This window comes from Canis lupus, chromosome 27 (genome assembly GCF_003254725.2).
Source record: "Canis lupus dingo isolate Sandy chromosome 27, ASM325472v2, whole genome shotgun sequence".
Classification (NCBI taxonomy): Eukaryota; Metazoa; Chordata; class Mammalia; order Carnivora; family Canidae; genus Canis; species Canis lupus.
The window spans coordinates 17,626,428-17,645,598 of NC_064269.1; the positions used below are offsets into that span (position 1 = coordinate 17,626,428).

The window sequence follows — 19,171 nt, forward strand, 5'->3', positions numbered from 1 at the left end:
AATAATTAGCATTATTGGAGAAAGATTGTTTTTTAACTGGGGGAAACGTTTTTAGGCTGAGGTTGAGTCAGTGGGGAGAAAGGGGTTGAAAATACAAGAAAAAGTATTACAAACTAGTCAACTGTGAGCATAGAATTGTACCCAAAATTTATTTTAATGAAAAATACATAGAGAAGAGATTAAGCAAGGTCCCAGAAGAGATAGGAGAGGACTGGTTTCAGATTGGATGTAAGGAAGTGAGGACTGGTAAGCAGAGATTTGTTTGAGTGAGTTGAGCCTGATGACTTTGTTCATCTTTGCATGGTTCTAGGAGACAGGTAAAGAGTTTGAGAAGAGTCTCGAGGGTTGGGACAGTTGCTGGGAGAACGGAAGATGGTGCTGATTAAAGAAGGAACGGGATTGTTGATCCTGAGAAAAGAACACACATTTGTACTGGTGTCAATTTGTACAGTGGGTTAAGGGGTAGACAAGTTGAATTGGGGGTTCAGTAGCAGAGAAGGATGTGTTTCGGGAATGGGGAAACTAAGAACTAAAAAGGTAATTGAGTTGGAAAACAGGTGTAGAATTATTGAGGGAGAGCGAATGGAGGAATAGGTCTTAATTTGAAAAGAGGATATTGGGGTTAATATTTCAGAAGTCAAGGAGCTTTAGATTATCACGAGGCCCAAGAAAGGAGGTTAATGAAGTAGTGTGGGGATGAAAGTACTACGTTTCCTAAGACCCTGGAGTGCTAAGGAGTTTTTATTTTATCTTGAAATTGATGGGAAATCATCAAGGAAGGGACATGACAGTGTCAACCCTTAAACACTCTGATGTCAGTGTGGAGAATGGACTAAAGGGGGAACACGGAGCCGTTGCCAACCCCTGTGCCATTGAATTTATTGTCACAGTGGGTGGAAATTGTATACTCCTGGCCTTTCACTCTTTTTCTTAGAAGGTACAGACCTGTTTCAGAAAACTTCAGGCACATGGTTTCTCTGATCTCTTTATTTTCACACTTACTCTGTAACATTGTACGTTTGTCTCTTCTATCAGCTTGTAAGTTCCTTCATAAAAACCTGCATCTCGACCATCTTGTTGAGATGTGGTACCTACATATATCTCAATACTCTGCTCCAAAACATGTTTGACAAATGTTCAGGGAATGAATGAATGAATGAATGAATGATGGCTCCCAGGGACCAAGGGAATCCTGCCCTCCCTCGCGTGGGCTAGGTGATCTTTAGGTCCCAACAAGTGTGCCCTTGCACAGGTTCGTACTCACAAAGTGCCGCTCCATCTGTACATGCTTAATTAGGAAGTAGCTGTAAAGAGACCTGGAGCCTGCTGGTTTCCTCATCTGGGAAGCCGCGGAGGCTGTTTTCCGTAAGGCGGCATGGTGGCCTCCTGCCCAAGCCCGGGAGCGCCGTTTCTCTCCCGGGAAGAGGCCGGCGCTGTTTTCCGTACAGCATCATGGGGGCCGCCAGCGGGAGCGGCCATGGCGCCCCGCCCCGGGGAAGGGCCCGCCGTAAAGGAAGCGCCGCTTCCTCTTCTTGCTTCTCCCGCCTCCCACCGGCTGTCGTAAAAGGGTGAATGGAGAGCGAGTTGTGGGGGGTAGAAAGGGAGGACAGGGGGCGCGGAGTCAGAGTGGCGCAGCAAGTGGCTGCAGGTGGCGACGGTGGCGGGGGGCGGGGAGTGAGGTAGTGCAGGGGGCGCGAAGGAGGAGGCTGCGAGGGTCAAAAGGAAAACTGAAGCTGCAGTCTGGCCTACTGGTCCGGGGGCCGCGGAGCCCCCGCCCGGGGAGATGGACCTCAACCGGATCATCCAGGCGCTGAAGGGCACCATCGACCCGAAGCTGCGGATTGCCGCCGAGAATGAGCTCAACCAGGTGAGGCGCGGGCCGGCGCCCCCCCCACCCCCCCCCCCCCCCCCGGCCCCCGCGCGCGCTCCGGGCTCGGCGCCCCGGGTCTCCACCCGGCCGGTGCCCCGGACCCTGCGGCCGCCGCGGCCCGCCCCGCCCCCGGCCCGCACCCCGCCCCCACCCTCCGCGCCCCGCCCCGCCCCCACCCGCCCCGCCCGCCCCCGCCCCCGCCCCCGCCCCCGCCCGGGCCGGCTTGGCGCCGCTCCTGCGATCTTTCTTCGGCCAGCACCTCGCGCACCTGTTGGCCACCTTTGCATCTTTTGGTCCCGCGTTCCCGCACAGCGCGGGTGGCGCGGCTCGCCCGGCCGCGGCGAGGGGCTCCGGGCGGCTTTGCTAGGAGCGCAGGCAGGGTGGGATTTCCCCAGGGACGCCGATTTGGGGGACGGCGGGAACGCTCACTCACAATTCGGAGTTCTGCTTTCCTCCAGACCCAGCCTTTTTTTTTTTTTTTTTTTAATTTAAAAAAATTTTTTTTAATTTAAGGTGTTGCGGTGGGAAACCCTGCCCATCGCCTGCTCCCGTGGGGTTGGCAGGACTGTTGGTGGACACTGATTGGCAGAGTTTTGCTGGAGCGCCGGGAAGCGCCGCCGGGACGGTGCAGGGGGAAGAGGAGGCAGTTTTCATGGTGCTACGATTTTACAATAGGCACATCTAGGAATAGGCATCTGGAGGGATTTCTTTCTCTCTCTCTCTCCTTTTTTTTAAGATTTTATTTATTCATGAGAGACACACAGAGAGAGGCAGAGACACAGGCTGTGTGTGTGTGAGTGAGAAAGAGCCAGATGAGGGACTCGACCCCAGCACCCCAGGATCACGACCTGAGCCAAAGGCCGAGGCCCAACCACTGAGCCACCCAGGCATCCCTGGAAAAGATTCTTTATAACCGCTGAAATGTGTAAGACTTTTTTTAATTTTATTTTAAAGATTTTATTTATTCATGAGAAACACACACACAGAGGGAGAGAGGCAGAGACACAGAGGGAGAAGCAGGCTCCATGCAGGGAACCTGATGTGGGACTCGAACCCAGGTCTCCAGGATCACGCCCTGGGCTGAAGGTGGCGCCTAAACCACTGGGCCACCAGGACTGCCCAAGACTTTCTTTTATCTTCTGTCCTCTCTTCTTACTAGCCCTGACCCTGTTCCAGCCTTACCACCAACAATTTGAGAGTGTAATGATCCCCCAAATTAGCTTATGATTTTCATCCTCACCTATAAAATGAATGATAGACCTCTCATTAAAAAAAGTATGGGGACGCCTGGGTGGCTCAGCGGTTGAGCATCTGCCTTGGGCCTAGGGCATGATCCTGCGGTCCCAGGATCCGAGCCCCACATCAGGCTCCCTTCGAAGAGCCTGCTTCTCCCTCTGCCTGTGTCTCTGCCTCTCTCTGTGTGTCTCTCATGAATACATAAATAAAATCTTACAAAAAATAAAATAAAATAAAAGTTATGAATTAAGGTCTACTCCCCAGGGTAGAGTGACAGCTGGTTGAGGTTTTCCTTAAAATGTAAAGGAATATACCCTAAATGAGTGGTTTTCAAAGTATTGCCTAGGATGAGCAGCATCAACATCACCTGGGAACTTGCTGGAAACGGAAATTGCTGGGCTTCCAGGTTAGAGAATTAGAAACTCTGGGGGGTGGGCCCCGATTATGTTTTAATTAGCTAGGTAGGTGATTGGGTGCTTCCTCAAGTGTGAGAGCAGCTGTCTCAAGTAAAAGTTTCTGCCAGAGTTCACTAAGGTTTTCCCTGGTTGGAGTTGACTTTAAAGTGCAGTTGTGCATTTTAAATCTTTGAAATCCAGTGGGAGATCTGGATGGTGTTTGGAGTAAGTGTGAATTCAGGATTCCCAAGAGATAAAAGGGAGAGTGAAAACACTGGAGAGGTTGAGTTAAACTGAAGCATAAAGAGAATGTGCTGTTACCTCAAAAAGAAAAGGACTCTCGCTCAGAATAGGGGAAAGTTAAAGTGAGTACCTGTTCCAGGCTTTGCAGAGCAGAGGTACTATATGTCGATTGGCTAGAAGAACAGTAACCCAGGGATTGGTTAGAAGGAACAAAGCAAGAGCTGAAGTTGCAGTCTATTAGTATGAACAGGGGAGTTGGCCTGCTGGTGACCCCCTTCTCTTCACAATGAGGCCAGATGTTATTTTGCTAGTGTCAGGAGGGATCATATCTTTGATATCATGTTTTACTTTCCTGCCTCCGTTAGCCTGTCCTTGCTTTGTTTCTGATTCATCAGCGTATAAGTGCAGTTGACTGTATAGAAGGGGAAGGGTTGATGGGAAAGCCTGCAGAACTAGAAGAGACGTTCGGGACCCAATTCTACATTTTCTTTCTTTGTGGTATTTCAGTTCACATCTATTTCATCCAAACTCTTGCCCTGTCCCATATCCACCCGTTTCATCCCGGGCTGTAATTTCCTCTGTAACTTGTAAAAGGAGCTTATTGCTATGCCACTCTTTTAGCATTCATATTTTGTATAATGCTTTTAATTGTAATATGCTCTAAGTATTTTTTTTTTGAATTATCTGTAAGTAGAAGACAAGTATACCGCAACATAACCTTGTAGTAAAATATGATTATAATGTTGGGTTTTGTGTGCTTATTTTTTTATCATTGCTGTAATATCCGGCTTTGTTGGATAAATGGGTGGGTAATCTACCATAAGTGATTAGGGTCCAGCTCATGTATTTTAGTCTAGGTCCCCCCACAGCACATATGCTCTGTGTAAGAAGTAGGAGCAGCTTCTGCAGTGTACTGATGATTTGTCAATTGCCATGTAGGAGAGTAGGCAGTTTCAAAACATAACAGCCTCTGTTCTGAAGGATAAATTCTTGTTTGGAGCTATGTTTTTCTGTAACCAACATATTTTTGTTACCAGTGACTGGTTCCTTGATTGCTCTGTGTGATATTGTTTCTGTGGGAAAACATATTTTCATTTTTTTTTTTTCTTCTTCTTCTTCTTTTTTTCTTTTTAAAGATTATTTATTTTAGAGAGAAAGAGAGCTTGTGAGCGTGTGGAGGGGCAGAGAGAGAGAGAAACTTCAGCAGACATGGGGATCAATCTCATGACCCTAAGATCACGACCTGAGTTGGAAGCTTAATTGACTGAGCCACTTAGGGGTCCTGGGACAACATATTTTCAGTTTTATCTTAGGATGTTAAGAATGCATCCTGTGCACAATCTTCCTTGTCTCTGGGCCCAGAGCAGCAAAGGGAAGTAGGAATGGGTAGATATCTTGCTCTAGTAACTCATCCACAAAGGTACGTTCTTTTAATAAAGCATTCTCCACATGGCCTCAATAGGGAAATAAAAAGAATTACTTTCTTGCCGAGCTTTGGAACCCCTGCTTCCATACATCTGTCTCTATTATTATTATTTTTTAAAGATTTATTTATTTATTCATGAGAGAGAGAGAGAGAGAGAGAGAGATTGAGGGGGGTGGGCAGAGACACAGGCAGAGGGAGAAGCAGGCTCCATGCAGGGAGCCCCATGTGGGACTCGATCCTGTGACTCCAGGATCATGCCCTGGGTGTGAAGGCAAGTGCTCAACTGCTGAGCCACCCAACCATCCCTGTCTATATTATTTTTATCGCCCTTTAAGAGAGTTTGCTTATGTGAATAACATATTTATTGAGTTATAATGCAGACACTAACACAAGGCTCAGCTTTCACAGAGCTTGCATTCTTGTTGGGGATCCAGACAAGTAAACGATAAAATACCAGGTCATAAGTGCTATAGATGGTAAAGTCCTGGAGAGACAGTGTTGGGGGTAGAAATAGTGTAGTCATTCTCTGAAGGGTGATATTGAGCAGAGACCTAGATGTTGTGAAGGAGTGAACCAGGTGAAGAACTGGGAAAGGAACAGAGGGATGAGCTAGTCCAATAGAAGCCTTCAGTGTGGTATGTTAGAAGGACTAGCAAAGTTAATGTGGTGGGAGTGGTAGGGCAGAGAATGGGAAACAGCAGGTCTTTAAGTGAGTTCTCAACAGATGCAGAATTACGTTAAGTAAGTAAACTATTTTCAGAAAACTTCACGGATACAAAGTAAATATCAAGAAATGTCTTTTTTTCCTCCCAAGGTGGAAAAAGAAAGTGGATAAACATTCGTGAGGAAAGTAGTATGAGCCTTTATCTGAATTTACCCCTGGATGTTTTAGCTGGTCAAATTAACATAGTTTGAATCAAGGCTGACAGGAGAAGACAAAAAGTTGCACAAGTTCATTCAAATGGCAGGCAGTTGCAAAAAGAGGAGTTCCAAAAAGGGTACAAAGGCAACAGTGTTGAAATGAAAGCAGTCTCCACAATAACTACTTTTAAATAGGTACCATTAATCTAAGTGTACAGGTTATTTTGTACTTATGTGTAATAAGATATGTATCTAAATTCTAGAGATTGGAACTAAGCTATGGATGTTTTAATCTGTGATTCACTACAGGATTTTTCAGTATCTCAAATGTTACAGACATGAGTTATTTTATAATAATGTAAACGTAGAAGGTTAGAAGTTTGGGCTAAATGTGTATTAATTTTGACTCCTGTAAACTGCTGTTGAAAGAAATCTGTTTTCCTAAAAACTACTTTAAAATGGTGGTTTCAATTTTGATTAAAAGAGAACTTACTTTATATATGACAGGCTTAAGATTCTGAGATTTACACAGGATGAATGAATGGAAGAACAATTATTAAGATTTTTGGAAAGCATAATGTTCTTCGGTGGGAAAGATCAATATTTTAAAGACGCCAATTTTCTCCAAATTTTTTAGTCAGACATTTATTTTAATAAATGCTCTTATGAATTAAATGAGTAGGAAAGGTGATAAAAAGTTGAGTGGTATACATAAACCTAGTGTTATATTGAATAGGATGCCTCCGTAGATCCAGGCTCCTGGGAGAAGGTACGCTGAATAGATTCTCTTCATCACTGTTGGCTTTAGCCTTACTGAGAATTTATGAGTCCTTTCTGGGAATGTCAGCCGGCAAGGCCAAGTGTAAGCTCTGGGAATATGGCAGGATGGTAACCTGGTCCAGGTACTAGATATCTGGAGAGAGTATTATGAGACGGAATGAGTTGCTTTGTATTTTTGTTTTTTTTAACTACTAAAGTCCCCTTGTCCAAACTCAGGAGTAGGACAAAGTAGAACTTTGGGGGTGGGGTGGGGTGGGGCACAGAGTGACAGCAGGCACTTCAGCATAGGCTTATTGGGGGTCAGGTTCAAAAGATGCTCCACCAACCGAGGGCAGCTGGTGATGACGACTCTCAACACTGTCTGGTGAGGCACATTGTTCGAATCTGGCCTGGTTCCTCTCCATAGCTCATGCACAGATAATTGATATTATCTTGTCTGTTTTCCTGTGTTGGATCTGCTGTTTTCTGTAGCCCATGTTTTCCATGTTTCTGTTTATCAAACATACTGTTAAGCAAAACTGAAGCACAAATAAGCTAGGAAGAAACACTTGCAATGTATAGGTCTAATAATAGGTTAAGATTTTAAATTCATAAATAGCTCTTAGGATTTATTGAGAATAAAACAAATATTCTGTTCAAAAAAAGATAAAGAGAATAAGGATTTGTAGAAGAAAACAAATAGCCAGCAAAAAGGATAGATTCTTTTTTTTTTAAGATTTTATTTATTCATGAGAGACAGAGAGAGAGAGTGAGAGAGAGAGAGAGAGAGAGGCAGAGAAACAGGCTCCATACAAGAAGCCTGATGTGGGACTTGATCCTGGACCCCGGGATCACACCCTGAGCCAAAGGCAGACGCTCAACCGTTGAGCCACCCAGGCATCCCAGATAAATTCTAACTTAGTAGAAATGCAGTTTAAAATATGAGTCAGTTTTGAAGAAATGATAATGCTTAACCTTGTATTGGATAGGTGGGCATGTACTACTCGTGGGAGTGTAAATTGCTACATTCTGGAGAGCATTTTGACAATATATGTTAAAAAAAACATAGAAATATTCATACCCCTTTATTCATCAGTTTATTCCAATTTATTCTAATTTTGATTTGAAATATTTTGGTGATCTTAATTTGCCTTAGAGAATTTCTCTCGTTTTAAAAGTTTTCCTTTTATTTGGACAGCAATGTATTCAGTAACAGCGCTGTTACTCATTTAAAGCCCCTATTTTATAAATATTTCTTTGTAATTTCAGTCCTACAAGATTATCAACTTTGCCCCCAGTTTACTTCGGATTATAGTCTCTGACCATGTGGAATTCCCAGTACGCCAGGCAGGTAAGTAGGTTTCTCATCCTTTATAAAATTATTTATATCTGTGGTTTCTTCAAAAAATAGGAAGCACACAAAGTATTTCTAATGGCTTAAAAACTCACTTTTGTTTTCCCTGGAAACTTAGCAATAGATACAAGGCTCTTATACCTCTCCTAGCCTTTCCACTCCTTTTCTCCTGCCAATTCCTTGCCTCTGAAACTTTGCCATTTTCCCCCTTAGCTTTCACACTTTTAATGGATTAATATCCCTAATTTTGTTATTCCTGGTGGCCGACCCTTTGGGTCCAAAGATGAAAACTGAATTTATGTATGTGGATTTGAGCTCCATTCATAAGTCAGATCATGGAGGTAATATGTGCACATATGTTCCTAAACACATGTTTGGGGAACAGGACTTTTGTTTTATTTTATTTTTATTTTTTAAAAGATTTTATTTATTTATTCATGAGAGACACACAGAGAGAGAGAGGCAGAGAGACAGGCAGAAGGAAAAGCAGGCTCCATGCAGGGAGCCTGATGTGGGACTTGATTCCAGGACCCCAGGATTGTACCCTGAGCCAAAGGCAGATGCTCAACCGCTAAGCCACCCAGGCATCCCTGGACTTTTGTTTTAAATATGAGACTTACTTTCAAATCTGTGGGATTTTACGGTAGTTCCATGATGTTGTGTGTTCCTCTTTTTGCCTTTTTAATGAGCTGGTCCTTAGAGCCCAGAAGGTAAAAAAATGGGAGACAGTCTTGGAGTGTCATGAGTCCTGAAAGGTGGTAATTTCAAGATAAAGGAAGTAAAACAACAAATGCTAATTAAAAACAATTGATATTTAAAACGTTTTTAAAAATCATGTCACTCAGTATATACTCATTATAAATAATTTGGTCAATACAGAAAAATACAGAGATGAAAGTAAAACAATTATTCAATACTCATTGCTCAGAAATGGCCATCATTAACATTAGGTGAACATTAGTCTTTGCAGGTCGGTAGAAGGAAAGATCAACAATTTTATACAGGTAGGATTATACTCTACATGCTGATAAAAGTAATTTTCCTTGAACACAACAGCAAAAAAAGGTAAGGAATCATTAGCTGTGGGAAAATACTTGTAGTAATATGTATGATTTCCTAAAAGATCTCTTTGTTGTTAAGAAAAACCTATGGAAAAACACAACGTTGCAATTATTTGGTACTTTAGTAAGGTTTATAAGACTTGTATGTAGATTTTCTGAAACCATAACTCTGAGTTGTTTAATCTTTGTTTTATAAAATAGGGCTGTTCTAAAATTACATTTTGCTAAGTGGAACCTATTTTAATTTTATAGGGCCATTGTGAAGGTCCTGTGAGTCTTTGTAAAAATAGTATTTTTAAAGATCTTAAAGCAGTTTGATTTAATATGTCTTCTTTACATATAAACATTACAAAAACTCATTGGATTGCCCTTAATTCCACCCCTAAAGGTAGCTGTCCTCAACTTTGGCAGGTTCTCCTATTCTTTTTTCTCTCCTATAGATACAATGGCTTTATTTATTTATTTATTTATTTATTTTCTTTTTTATTTATTCAGAGGCAGAGAGAGAGAGAGAGAGAGAGAGAGAGAGAGAGGCAGGCAGAGAGGCAGAGACACAGACAGAGGGAGAAGCAGGCTCCATGCAGGGAGCCGGATGTGGGACTTGATCCCTGGTCTCCAGGATCACACCCCAGGCTGCAGGCGGTGCTAAACTGCTGCGCCTCTGGGGCTGCCCGATACAATGGTTTTAAAATGTAACAAACATTGTTTTTATTACACATGGTGTTTTGTAACTTTTTCCATTGAACATATACTCTTGAGGGGGGGTGTTGCATGTCAGTGTATATGCAGATATGTGTACTTTATGCTTTATCACAATTGTTCATTATTTCTTTGTACAGAACTACTATAGTTTATTTAAACAACTTGATGGATATTTCCTTGATTGTCTCTGTTATTATTGATAGAGGCAAAGCTATAATGAGGCTCTTTAGATTTATCTCTGGATACTTGTGGGAATATTTTCAAAGAATAAATGAAGAAATGGAAATGCTGGGTCAATGGATAGTAATGATATTAACATTTAGAATTTTGAATCTTGGGCAACCTGGGTGGCTCAGTGGTTTGGCGCTGCCTTCAGCCCAGGGCGTGATCCTGGAGACCTGGGATCGAGTCCCGTGTCGGGCTCCCTGCATGGAGCCTGCTTCTCCCTCTGCCTGTGTCTTTGCCCCTTTCTCTTTCTCTCTGTGTCTCTCATGAATTGATAAAATCTTTAAAAAAAAATTTTTTTTTGAATCTTCTCACTAAGTTGCTTTTGTTTACTTTTGTATTAACACTGAATTAAATGTTAGGTTCCTCATATCATCTATGCAACTTTGAATCTTAATAACTTAGATAAAAAAGTTTTGATATGAAATGTAAATAGCATTTGTAGGCAGTTTTTCTTCATAAATTATGTAGATTTCAAATCTGTTAGTCACAGGAGTTTATCTTAGTTGTTAATTTTTTAGTTTATTAGGACAGTTATCTCTCCTAGATAATCCATTTTATCGTTGAATCTGAAATACACAGTATTAAATTCTATAACTATCCTGAATTTAAATGCCACTTATAAATTTTCTACCCTATTTATTATTAAAATACAAGGATGTCCCAAGAACCTTATGGCAACACCCAGGCAGGTAATTTATCATTTTATCATGACATTTAAAAGAATGATGTGATCTTTGCTTAAAAAAAAAAAAAATCAGCCTGCATAAAAATGTAAAAAATTATGCTAATATTAAATAGGAAGGCATAGTTCTGCAGAATATTCAGTTCTTAATTTTTTGGCTTGGGGGTAGTATTTTTGTAGTTGTGAGTCTGAGTCCAGGGCATAGGGCTTACGTGATGATTTGTTGTATCTGAGAAGGAGAGAACTGTGCGTATGCTTTACAAAGTTAATTTCAAACTTCAGAGGCTTAGCATGGTAAGTGGATTTTGTAGAAAAACCAGGTTTAATTCCTTTATGACTGGATGAAGATGATATTTGTGTTTTGTTAGCTCTGGTAAATGGTTAGATAGGTGTCTTTAAATAATTAAAGGGAGGGACACCTGGATGGTTCAGTGGTTGAGCGTCTGCCTTTGGCTCAGGGCCTGATTCCAGATTCCCAGGATCGAGTCCCACATACGGCTCCTCGCATGGAGCCTGCTTTTCCTCCCTCAGCCTGTGTTTTACCTCTCTTTCTGTGTCTCTCATAAATAAATAAATAAAATCTTAAAAAAATAATTAAAGGGAGATTTTTAGATTATTGATAGTTTGAATTATCTTTGGTACTTTTTTTTCATTATTCTTAGCAATCCATGATTATCTGTAAGAGAAACTAATATTCTCTTATTAAATTATTACATTATGCTCAATTTTATTTTAAGTAATTGAGGATTTAATTTTTAAAAAAGATTTTATTTATTTGAGAGAGAAAGTGCATATGTGTATGGACGCAAAATGGAAAGAAGGAGGGACAAACCGACTCTGCACTGAGTGTGGAGTCCAATGAGGAGCTGAATCTCAGGACCCTGAAATCATGATCTGAACTGAAATCAAGAGTCAGATGCTTAACTGATTGAGCCACCCAGATGACTCTAATTGAGGATTTATTTTAACATTTACAAATTAGTGTGCCTTTTACATAGGCCATCCTGTATAGTGCCCGATAATAAAAATAGTTTTTAGTAGTAAAGTTAATGACATTTAACGACTGAATTATAAATAAGTCCACGATTTTACCATGTCTGTATCTCTGCTGTCTGAACTTTGCAGTTTATTTTCAAGCTTCTTCTATAGGATTAAAATTTGGTTTTGTGTATAATGTAGCTGATTTTCTTTTTGCAGAGATTAATGAAATCAGTTTGAACTACTGACAGGGTGGGCCATATTCTTAGATCATTTATTCATTTTTTCAATAGTCCAAATTCTTATTGCCGATAATATAATAAATGTACTGGGATAAAAGATGGTAGGTACTTAGTCTAGAGCTTGTGTAGTCTGATTAGAAACAAGTAAGCCCTGCCTCCTCTCTCTTTCTCAAATAATTTTTGTTTTTATAAAAAAAAATGGAAATCTCAAATGGAATTCTCTTTTTCAGACCTTGACTGAATCAAAACTAATGAAAGAGGAACATATAGTATGTCAAGTTCATCATTTCATTAAATTTCAGTTATATATATATTCAGTGTAGAACGTGTTGGTTTATTCTCGGTGTCATAATACTTGTGAGCCAGTTTAGTTTTATGTAAAATTGGGATGAAGGGACGGTGGGGTGGGGGAAGAAGAGGGAGGAGAAACTCAAGAGAAGACAGTTATAATGCTTTGCAGAGCACATCTCTTTATTCTTATGTATTATCTCTATATATCATGTTACAAGTATTTATTTACATTCTGTGTTCAGCTGGAATAGTTAGAAAGCTTCACATTCCCTATCAAAACCCGGTCGTCATACATCAGTTTATTTCTTTCAGAAGCCATTTGCTAACTATTGAAGATGGTTACACAGAATAGGAACAAAATTATTATGTATTTTGATGAAATAGATAAGAAATTTCCTGAGATTTTACAAAGATATTTGAAGATTGATGTCTTTTTTCCTTATTGTTTAATTTACAAGTGGTAAATATTTCAGAAGGGTTTGATAGAAATTAGCAATATTTCAAATATGGTAGTGTAGAATAGTGGCCAGTGAAGGAAAAAACAAAAACAAAAACAAGAAAAGCAGTGTATATGAAGGACGGTAGAATTTCACCTGTTGTGGACTCAGCATTAGTCATTAGGAACAGTATGATCTTTATGCTATCAAAATACAGTTAGTGGAGTTTCATTTAGACTACCTTATATTTATTCTCAGCATATATATACTTGATTCCTAGATCATTTTTCTGTCCTATAAACTCTGAAACCTGATATAATGAAAAGTTTTCTGCTTAGATTTGCTTTACCAGCTAATGAGAAACTTTAAATTCTTACACATTTCCTTTCCTCACTTGGCTTTTTATAATTGTAAGATTTTTTTCCATTTTTGCTGAGTATCATGTTTAGTAGTGAAGGGCTCAGCCTTTCGTGCTCTCTAAAGCTGAATTAAAGCCATCTTCTTAATACTGCTACATTAGCATATTTTTCTCTACCTTAGCTGCCATTTACTTAAAGAACATGGTGACACAGTACTGGCCTGACCGAGAACCTCCCCCGGGAGAAGCAGTATTTCCATTCAACATTCATGAAAATGATCGCCAGCAAATACGTGATAACATCGTGGAAGGAATAATTCGGTCTCCAGATTTAGTGAGGTACATTATACTACATATGATTAGTAGGAAGCATAGAATGTTTGGGAGAGGTTGGATTTAATCATCAGTCTCAAGTTTGTATTCCTAGAGAGATAAAATAATGAAGGTGGGCACTCCAAAAATACTCTTTTACCTATTTGTCTTTGCATTTGTAATCTTTGTCTCAATATTTTGGAAAAGATTTAGTTGCCGTACGTTGCCAGTTAAGGCAAAAATCAAAGTTAACTAAGATTATATAAATCCCTGCTACTTAAATAACCTATGTTTTTAGTTATGATCTCTTTACTTTTTACTATCTGCTTTCTTCCCCCCCTGGCAGGGAAATTGATTCCTGGGAGTTTTAACCTACCACTTTTCTTTAAACTTTACCTATCTTTTCATTCCTTTTTTGAACTGAGTATCTTTTTCTTTGGAGAAGACAGGATAGAAAATTGGCTCTGGTTTTTAAAATTTAGGTTAGATGCTCTTGGGCAGCACTGTCCAGTAGACCTTTTTGTGATGATGGAAATCTTCTGTGTCCATGTGGAGTCTGTGGCTATTGAGTACTTGAAATGTGGCTACTATAACTGGGGAACTGGATCTTTAATTTCGATTAAGGTGCGCACATAATGCCGGCGGCTTCTGCTATTTCACAGCAGAGCTGCAGAGTCACAAACATTTTGCAGTTTTAAAATAGGAAAAACAGGGATGCCTGGGTGGCTCAGCTGTTGGGCGCCTGCCTTCAGCTCAGGTCATGATCCTGGGATCCAGGATCGAGTCCCACATCAGGCTCCCTGTGAGGAGCCTGCTTCTCCCTCTGCCTGTGTCTGCCTCTCTCTCTCTCTCTCAGTCTGTCTCTCATGAATAAATAAATAAATCTTAAAAAATAAATAAAATAGGAAAAAGAAATCCTTTTCTTGTGAGCTAGTAATTAGATTTCTATTGAAAATGGAAGAGGGAAAGAGGTGAAACTGACGCAGGGGGATGAAATTGTTTAACGTCCACAGATGAGCTATTGCTTTATCCCTGAGTGTCTAATGTACATTATGTCCTAAGCAGGAGGAATAGGGAAGAACCTGTGAGGGAAACAGCAAGGAAGGAGAACAAACATTGAACTCCTCTCTGTGTGGCTCTTTTGTTAGTTAAGAGGAGAAAGGATGTGTACAGATTAAAGAAAATCACTATTATTCTCAATGGGTGCCCAGCAGTGGTTCCCCTTCTGGCACCATCGTGTGTCCATGTCTTGTTAGAATCTTTACACTTTCAGTTCCGTCTGAATCTTGTAATGCTTCTACATAGTAAGGTACGAAGGGATGGATGGCTGCTCATAGCCATTCTTTGGTTGGTTGGAGTAAGAAGGGACTGGGAGGTCTCCAGAAGGTAAAATCTGAAGAAATGACAAGTTTCAGTTTTACTGCCCACAAAAATAACCTACTTATTGTTTAGAAACAACTGCTGGTGACACAAAAGGGGACTTTTATCTTTATTATGAGACAGTTGCTTCTTTTATATCCTGAAGGCTTATTGGTAATAATTCATGAAGAACTATTCTTAAAGTTTAAGAGCGTGGCAAAGGAAATTTTTCAAAGGGATTTGGTAACATAGAGAAATGGCATTATTTTTTGTGTGTTTCATTTCCGTGAATGGAAGTTATTAGCCAACTGAACACATGCGTTTTTTTTTTTTTTTTTTTGCATTATGCAATCCTAATTTAGCAAGGTTCACTTTCTAACCATTTGTAAATGACCATATAAGGACATATTGATAGTTTGTGGGAGAGAAATTTTTTCCTCATTTTTTTTTTCCAATCTTAGTTACAGTAGGGATCCCATTGAGGAAATGGTTACTGACATAAATATAATGAGATCACATCTTTTATTAAAATTTGTAGTTTTATTAAAGAGAATTCTCTCTGTTTTATGTCTTTCTTACTGCTTTTTTCTTCATTTCTTTGCAGAAAACTTAGCTTTCCTCTTTAAGAACTACCAGCTAATACTTGTTTCTTATTTAGTCTAAAGGACAATTGCTGTCTCAGGAAGCTTTGATAGGAGCAGCATACTGTGTTGGCTATTAACTGATAATGGATGTTTCAAGGTTTTGACTCAACAGAGATGCTTCCTACTGTTATGTCAGCCTCTGTTTTATCTACTTTGGCTATTTTTAGGCTAAGTTTTTCCAGTTGAAATGACACAATATTTTATTTATTTTGTTTTGTTTCCCCCTTAGGATGTGATAACCAAAATACAAAAGGTAACAAGCTGGGGAAAATTTGCAGAGCTGTGGTAGATTCATTCTTTTTTTTTGAAAATTTTTAAATGAATTTTTAGTTTTAGATTTTTTTCTCCCCAAGGCAGTATTTAGGATAATCCCATTTGAAAGTTTTCATTCATTGTAGGAAATTACCTATTCTGTTTATTTTCAGGAAATGGAGCTACTAAGGTGGTTTTTCTTTATAGAACTTTTCTTTTTTCCCCTTCCCCGAGATATGTAACTATATAATATAGGTAAATAGGGGTTAGAGTGCTTTTGGGTAAAATATTAAAGGTGTTTGAAACCTGATATTTATAACTACTTAGATTTTGGACTTTTCCCCCCCCCACCTTATAGAGTCCAGTTAACAATGTGTCTCCGTGCCATCATTAAATATGATTTCCCTGGTCACTGGCCAGCGGTAGTCGACAAGATAGACTATTACTTGCAATCACAGAGCAGTGGAAGCTGGCTTGGCAGTTTATTATGTCTGTATCAACTGGTGAAGACGTATGAGTAAGTTGATTTCTATTGGCTAAAGATACCAGTCTTGTGTTACTTAGAATTAAATTACACCTCTCTATGCAGAGAGGTCTGCTGTGTGGGTGTTCTGCAGAATCAGGGTAGTTTGGGAATTGTTGGGTTAAGCACAAACATGTTTATTTACTATAGTTATTCAAAGAACCTTTAATTTACTAATGTACATAGCTAATCTCTAAGTGATAAGATATGCAGTGTTTCTTGAATTCATTTGCCAGTTTCAGAGGCCCATTTATTAACAGCTTTCCTTGGAAACTCAGAGAGAGAGAGAGAGAGAGAGAGAGAGAGAGAGGGAGAGAGGGGTACCTTAATATTTAAGTTCTTCAAGTGAGCACATTATTAAGTAAACCAAATATTTATCTTTCTGGATACAAAATAGAAAATGTTAAAGTTTCGTTGCTAGTGACATCCTTTGCCATAAAAGTTGCCCGGGACATAGGAGACTAGTGAGCATCACATTTAATAGCAGTTGCTTTCTGGTTTCTAAGAGGGTTGCTCTTTATGTATGCAGGGTCCTGTAGTGTACCTTTAAAAAAACTAATTAGTTCAGACTTTTTAGAGTTTTTAGAAGATATTTGAGATTTGGAGCATCAAAGTGATCTATGAGCACCTGAGTTTGCAAACTATTTTAACATCTCAACTTAGTATATTACAAGAAGAAATGTTTTTTTCCCCTGCATTATTTGTTATATCATAGGAATGTCTATTTAAACAGGAGTATCAACTTGTATTTTATAGGAAGAATTGTGGTATGATGAAAATTAATGTAAGTCATAGAAAAATTCATTTTGGAAATTTGCAAAATAGTGTAGAATTGTTTTAAATCAATTTAACTGTTTTTGGAAAGATTTTAGGTTTCTCTGCCTAACAGAGGGATATGTTCTTTCCCACTCTCTTTCAAGTTTATTCTAAGAATCCAAACAAAATGTAAGCCAGTGTTTGGAATGTTTTTGTTTCATTAGCTTTATCTAGTTAAAAAACATATATTTAAAAAATTTTTTTTCATTCATTATTTATAGCTCCTTTTTGTAGGGGGGGAATTATTTTTTTCTCTTTTTGTCTTTGCACATGTAGATATAAGAAAGCAGAGGAAAGAGAGCCTCTTATAGCAGCAATGCAGATATTTCTGCCTCGTATTCAACAACAAATCATGCAACTCCTTCCTGATTCCTCACATTATTCTGTTTTACTACAGAAGCAGATTCTGAAAATCTTTTATGCACTTGTTCAGGTAAGTTTCTGTTGCAGAAGGTAAATATAGGACCTTGTATTTCTGCCTGACATGGAAAGTGCCTAATGAGTGTCAATATGTTAAAGGTTATTATATATTCCCACATGTAATTCTTTTTAAAAAAATCCTATGAAGGAACAAGCTCACAGAAATTAACTTAATTGTCCACGTTTATCTTAGGGGCAGAGCTGAGATTCATTGACTATGCCTTTTGATCCAGTGTCTGAAGTGTCAGTGAGGAAGAACCAGAGTAATTAAAACTGCCAGAGATTATTTGACTCATCCATCAGTAACATTCTGCCTGTTGATAAGTTAGGCTTATAGGAAAAGAAGAAGGAAAAGAAGAGGGTCCCTCTTTTACTGGGAAATCATACGGGTGATAGTTTCTTTGCAGTGTGACCCAATTTAAAGCTAACAAAGATTTAGTGCTTCATTTTCTCTCATTTAAAATACTTCCTTTGTCTTATCTGAAAGCTATAAAGAATATTAATATGAGAGTCTAAAAAATAATTAGAAGAGGACAGAGATGGAATGTGTTAGATATAAAAATATTTAAAATTTAATCCTTGGGAGAGTTGGATAAAGTATTTAGATCTGGGTGGAGGAAGAATAATTGTTTTTAGTTTGTTTAAAGTGTTTGATGATGAATGAGTCAAACTCTGTTACATCCTTTTTTTTTTAGTTAGATCAGTCATGTAAGAGGGTGGTGTTGTCAAGCTAGAGAGCCAAGATAGTTGGTTTTGTTTTTGGCTGTTATGTCACTTAAGTACTTTTGTAATGTTTTAGAATATTCCACTGCAATAAAGATTTATATTTTTAGACTCCTCTTTTATTTATTTTATTTTATTTTTTTTTCAAGATTTTATTTATTTATTCATGAGAGACACAGAGAGAGGCAGAGACACAGGCAGAGGGAGAAGCAGGCTCCATGCAGGGAACCTGATGTGGGACTCAATCCTGGGTCTGCAGGATCACGCCCTGGGCTGAAGGCAGTGCTAAACCACTGAGCCACCTGGGCTCCCCTAGACTCCTCTTTTAAACTTTTTTTTAAAGATTTATTAATTTTAGAGAGAGATAGAGAGAGGGGGAGCGGGGGGAGAGGCAGAGGGAGAGGGCGAATCTCTGCACTCAGCACAGAGTCCAACATGAGGCTCAATCTCACAATCTTGAGATCAAGACCTGAGTCGACACCAAGAGTAGTAGGATGCTCAACCAACTGTGCCACCCAGGCACCCCTCATCTTTTAAACTTTTTATAAAGGGTGGTCTGAAGTAATTTTTTTTCTTCCAGCTTAGCAGGGAAAGGGAAGATGGAGAGGAAGTAAATCTGAGGTGGGAAGATACTAGGATACTAGGAAACTATCCTCCCTGCCCCCCTACTGTTCTTTTAAAGTAATAGGAAAGGAAGATATATGGTGCCTTTGGCTTTTTTTTTTCTTTTAAAAGATTTTATTTATTCATGAGAGACACACACGCAAAGAGAGAGAGAGAGAGAGGCAGAGAGAGAGAGAGAGAGAGAGGCAGAGAGAGAGAGAGAGGCAGAGGGAGAAGCAGGCTCCATGCAGGGAGCCTGATGCGGGACTCAATCCTGGGTCTCCAGGATCACACCCTGGGCTGAAGGCAGCGCTAAACCGCTGAGCCACCTGGGCTGCCCTGGCTTTTTATTAATAAGCACCGTTCAGGAAGTTTCCTTGGGAGAATCACTTTACT

At 39.6% G+C, this 19,171-nt stretch overlaps 1 protein-coding gene across 3 annotated transcripts in view; it reads left to right on the top strand.

Moving 5' to 3' along the window:
- Nucleotides 1–1,732: 1,732 nt before the first annotated feature.
- The window catches only part of IPO8 (importin 8), a 71,118-nt gene continuing 53,679 nt past the window's right edge, over nt 1,733–19,171 (top strand). Inside the window, exons 1-5 of one of the 3 annotated variants that reach the window (XM_025455515.3) lie at nt 1,733–1,867; nt 8,060–8,141; nt 13,306–13,462; nt 16,049–16,207; nt 17,306–17,462. In XM_025455515.3, the coding sequence (XP_025311300.1) occupies nt 1,784–1,867; nt 8,060–8,141; nt 13,306–13,462; nt 16,049–16,207; nt 17,306–17,462 (639 nt within the window). In that variant the 5' untranslated portion in view covers nt 1,733–1,783. Of the gene's footprint in view, nt 1,868–8,056; nt 8,142–13,305; nt 13,463–16,048; nt 16,208–17,305; nt 17,463–19,171 lie in introns of those variants that run through there. The other 2 variants (XM_049102976.1, XM_049102978.1) reach the window with 2 other exon arrangements.